The sequence below is a fragment of the Chelonia mydas genome, chromosome 3 (assembly GCF_015237465.2).
Source record: "Chelonia mydas isolate rCheMyd1 chromosome 3, rCheMyd1.pri.v2, whole genome shotgun sequence".
In the NCBI taxonomy this organism is placed as follows: domain Eukaryota; kingdom Metazoa; phylum Chordata; order Testudines; family Cheloniidae; genus Chelonia; species Chelonia mydas.
Genome location: NC_057851.1, coordinates 203184067 through 203188949, shown reverse-complemented (window position 1 = coordinate 203188949; position 4883 = coordinate 203184067). Strand labels below are relative to the sequence as shown.

General features: G+C 43.6%; 1 protein-coding gene across 1 annotated transcript in view; it reads right to left on the bottom strand.

The window, feature by feature from the left end:
• Positions 1 to 2230: 2230 nt before the first annotated feature.
• GALM (galactose mutarotase) overlaps positions 2231 to 4883 on the bottom strand; it is a 38531-nt gene continuing 35878 nt past the window's right edge. The window contains exon 8 of the mRNA XM_037896385.2: positions 2231 to 4128. Coding sequence (XP_037752313.1) covers positions 4051 to 4128 — 78 coding nt within the window. The 3' untranslated portion in view covers positions 2231 to 4050. The remainder of the gene's footprint in view (positions 4129 to 4883) is intronic.

Here is a 4883-nt window from a genome sequence, read left to right as displayed (position 1 = left end):
TCCTCCTTGTGGTGCCCTACTGCTTAACAAGTAAAAAGGTGGCTACCATGAGCCTACCCCAAACCAATCGTAATCATCCCAGTTTATTTTAAGTAGTCTCTAGTTATGTGAACTTGTTATTGATGTTAAATGGATGATGACAAAATTTTAAACACTGACTAAAAATGCTTGATCGCTCAGTTGCCATAACTTCCTGTAATACCATTTACATGAGCTCTCTATTCATTGTAATGTTTCAATGTAGAGAGAGTATGAATTTCTAATGTCTAAAGTTTGTTTACAAAAAGTAAAGCCTTTCTTATCACAAAGCAGAAGGGCACAAGCACAGTATTTGCACTGCAGGTCACCTTTAAATAACGGTTCGTGTCCCGAGAGAAAAGGCAGCTGGGTTGCTCTTTCTCTACAACAACCCATTTATGGTCAGTTAGTCTAACCTGAGAAAACCTGAATGAAACTGAGTGAACTTGTGCAGCTGAGAACTGTTCTGCAACACTTTACAATCATAAAAGCAGCCTGTATGCGGGTAGACAAAGCCTGTTTAGACATTGGTAAGATCAACTCTATAGCGCACGCAGCAAAAATGGGGTTGAAGAGCTTAAAATGAATCTTATGTGAAACTCCTTAGAGCCTTGTTGGTCTGTAGGCAGGAGTTGCATGGGGATACGGCATTTCACGTTGAAACTGAGACTGGCTGTCCAGATAGGTCTTTCCTGATTGGCAAAAATAGTGTTAGACTGCCAGCATCCTTCTTAATAGATATTAAAAATCTCCAGGTTATTTTTTTATTCTGGACTACTTTATGTAATGTCACTAGATGTCAGTTTCAACATTTAAGAAGAACTGTTAGGGTTTTCTAAACATCCACTGAATTGGAAAGAGCAGACTTGTTTGGGCTCCTAATGAAATGGCTAATGGCAGATTAAAAGAAGTTATTAATGTAGTACCTTAAATAGCAAAATGACCTTTTGGACCAAAAGACAAATTTTGGGTAACCCATAATTTTCAGATAACAGACTTCTCATTTAATGTTAGACTCTACTTATGTCTGGTAGATGTTAAAACCCCTAAGTAGTCCCTACACTCTGAAGATATTCCACTTGGCAGCTTTATTTCTGAAGTGTACTAGCCACTTTCCTAGCTTTGATGCCTAGTCTTGATTTTTCTGGTGTCTAATTTCCATACATTCAGTGCATTGTTGCTTAGCAACAGAAGCATCCACTCCCAATCCTAATTATGCTGTGATTAATATTCTGCTAATATCCATAAAACAAGACTGCAAAATGAGGAGCAGGAAATGACAACATTCTCCTAGAATAATTCAGCAAATATACCCAGAAGCCATTGCTTAGGATGACATTCATCAGTATAGACTGTCCGTTGTCTGGCAGTTTTACAGTATAACTAGTAAAAGTGCCACATGGAATGATGCTATTGCATTTAATGAGCTCTTTCTCTTCTGTACTGTTAAGACAAACCTACTCCACAATAAACACGCAGACTCTAAAATTACTATATTGGTACATCTCTTCTGTCTCTCCACTCCTCCAGAGCAGCACAGAAAACAGAGCGGCTGGGACTGCATTTCCTTAGGATTTAACAGTTTGGTGCTCAGCTAACGGTCTGTCGTGGGAGTACTTAAGGAACCAGGGTATATGTGGGCAGGACTGTTTCAAAGGGAAGGGTCCCTCCTTCTGTGGTAGGGGGCATAGTGCCCAAACAGTGGGCAGCGCAGACTGTAAAGGAGCTGTGGCCAGTGATGTGCTGTAATACAGTAAAAAGAACAAGGAGTACTTGTGTAACCTTAGAAACTAACAAATTTATTTGGGCATAAGCTTTCGTGGGCTAAAACCCACTTCATCAGATGCATGGGTGGAAAATACAGAAGGGAGAGATATATATATAACAGTACACAAAAAGATGGGAGTTGCCTTACCAAGTGGAGGGTCGAGACAATTCGATTAAAGTGGGCTATTATCAACAGTGCATCTCTTCCGCAAACAAAAACTGGCAAGTAGTGGAAAACCTTAAGAGCATCTGGTGGTGTGAGCAGCTGGAAATGATGCCAGTCTAGTTATTGCTATTAACAACCACAGCCATTTAAGGGCTTGTGTACATGAAAAGTTACATGCGTTTAAGATGCGTGAATTCAAATCTAGTCAGACCTGTGCAAACTCCTATGTGGATGCTCCTTGATTCTGGTTTGGCGTTAATTGGTTGGGAACAGGTCTGAACTAAACTGGAATGACAAACCCTTAAACTGAAACAAGTCAGCACAGAGTTTTGCTGCACGAGTTTAACACTTTTTTTTTTTGGTAGTGTAACTTGTGCATGTAGACCAAGTTCAAGAGGAAACTAACTGCCCATGAAAACCTGCAGGCTTAGAGCTGGGAGGAGAATGTTCAGTGGGAGAGAACCAGGCAACAATTATAGTAAGAAGTAGGGGCTGAGTGGGAATCATCATTACTGATCATTTTACAGATGACACAAAGACGGGAGCACTGTGGTAATAATGAAGAGGACATTGATAGAGTGCGTGCTGGATTGCTTGGTAAACGGGGCACAAGCAAACTATGCCTTTCAGCATAGCCAAATCTAAAGTCATACATCTAGGAACAAAGAACCAAGGCCATGCTCACAAGATGGGGGATTCTCCTAGGAAGCAAAGATTTGGGATCACAGTGGATAATCAGCTGAACATGAGGTTCCAGCATGATGCTGTTGCCAAAAGGGCTAATGTGATCCTTGAGTGTATAAATGGGACTATAGATTTAGGGAGGTTATATTATCACTGTGTTTGGCACTGATGTAACTACTACAGGAAGAGTCTGTCCAGGTCTGTCTCCACAATTCAAGAATACTGAAAAATTGGAGAGTGTGCAGAGAAGAGCGGTGAGAATGATTAAAAAACATGCCTTATAGTCAAAGACTCAAGATGCTCAATCTGTTTAGTTTACAGAAGAGAAGATGGAGTAATTTGATCAGTCTGTAAGTACCAGTATAGGGAACAGAAACCCTGCCCAACATAGCTACACTGGCTAAAGCTTGTTGTGGAGACCTGGCCTTAGTCCTGCACATAGGCCCATGGGAGTTAAGTAGCTGAATGCTTTTGAGGATGTAGGCCATAGACCCCCTGGCTTCAGCCCCTACTTGTATGAGTATGAGCTACCCTTACAAAGGCAGTTCTTTCTCTGGGGGCTTCTCTACACTAGTAAGTTGGACTGTTTTATACCTAGATGAGAGGGAAATAAGTACATCTGTGTTATGTTGGTTTACCTGCATCCACACTCGTGCCTTTCCTGGTATAACTACTGGTAAAACATCACACCCCTAACCGATACACAGGTAACAGTTTCTGGTGTAGACCAGGCCTAAAATACAGATACAGAGAAAGAAGGAATAGTGGGTAGATTTATTTTTGGTTCACAGAAGTGAGGTTTTAGTTAGCACTTGAATGGCAAAAGGGATGGTGCAGAAGGAAGCACTGATGGGGGAGTGGGAAGAGACAAACGTGACAGAATTGACAGGGCAAGTGGGAATGACTCACTCAAAGACAAGCTTGTCCCCTGAGTGAAGATTGCATGGCCGGGAAGGAAGACAGGACAAAACGTTTAAACTTGATTCCATGGGGAAGGAGAAAGGGGAGAGGAGTTTAAAAGAGGCTTGACACGGTCCAATTGATAGATGAGGAAGACAAGTTTTGTATCGACTAAGGGGCAGGTTTCAAACGTATTTAGTTCCTAACTCCTATTGAAATCAATGGCAGTTAGGTGTGCACGTCCCTTTGGGGATCAGGGCCTCAGCGCTGGCCTAACTCTCCCTCTATTGACATCAAGGGGAGATTTACCAGTGATTCCAATGGGAGCCGTCAAGCCAGAGTTGAGAGCTTTTACAAACTCCGTCCTTAGGAGACGTCCCGGCCCCGTCACCTCTGCCTGTGCTGGAGAAGTTTGAAAGCTCCTGCTGCTGTTTTCAGTGATTTCCCCTGCTCCCCTCCCCCGTACTCAGAGCACTTTGTGATGAATTTCTCCTTGTGGCTGCAGAGGTGACTCCTCAAGCTGCAGTAAACTTGAGCCAAGTTGTGTGGTTGTACTCCTCTCCTGGCCGCAGCAGTGCACTGGGGAAATGGGGCTGTGGAAAGAAAAACACAGTCTCTTCAATCTGACAGGCTCACAGCTTGGTGCTGAGTGCCATCACGGCCCAGCAAGAGCCATTTTTAGCTTTGGTGAAAAGATCTAAAACCCTCGTGCTCCTTTGAACTTTCATCGTAGCCTTCTAAGGCAAGGTGGTTTAACCCGATACAGCTTATTGTTAGCTAACTAAGGACACATTAAAATGCTAGGACCAAATAAGCTACTTCAGACTGCTTAGTTTAACGTTTGTTTTAAGCCTCAGCTTCAGCGTCGTTTTGTGCATTTAAAACAGCTGTTCTGTTCCAGGCGCAGCTCTCCCGAGGGAGGGGAACATTGTGAAATGAGCTGTACATTGCTGTTCACAGTTTGGCTGCAGGGTGCCACGTGTGTTTTCACGGGCTCTCACATACCTGCAAGAACGGGAGCAGGGCATGGGCGAAGGGATGCCAGGGCTGAGTACTGTAGGAAGCGTTCATTGCTAAGACACAGTTCAGAACCCCTGGCACGAGGGAAGGGATGGCAGGGAGTCCCTGAAATGGAGGGGGATGGGAGGTTCACAGAGAGCTTGTTGGGGGGAATGGAGGGCTACAGGGAGCCCCTGGTGGGTGCAATGAGCTCACCTGACAAAAGGAACAAAGTGTGCGACCCCCTGGTTGCTAAGATACAATCATTCAGCAAGTGAAAATATCTCCTCCTCCTACAAGAAAAGCATTCAGCTACCTCCTTACAGACCCAGCTTCTGGCATTTGATAG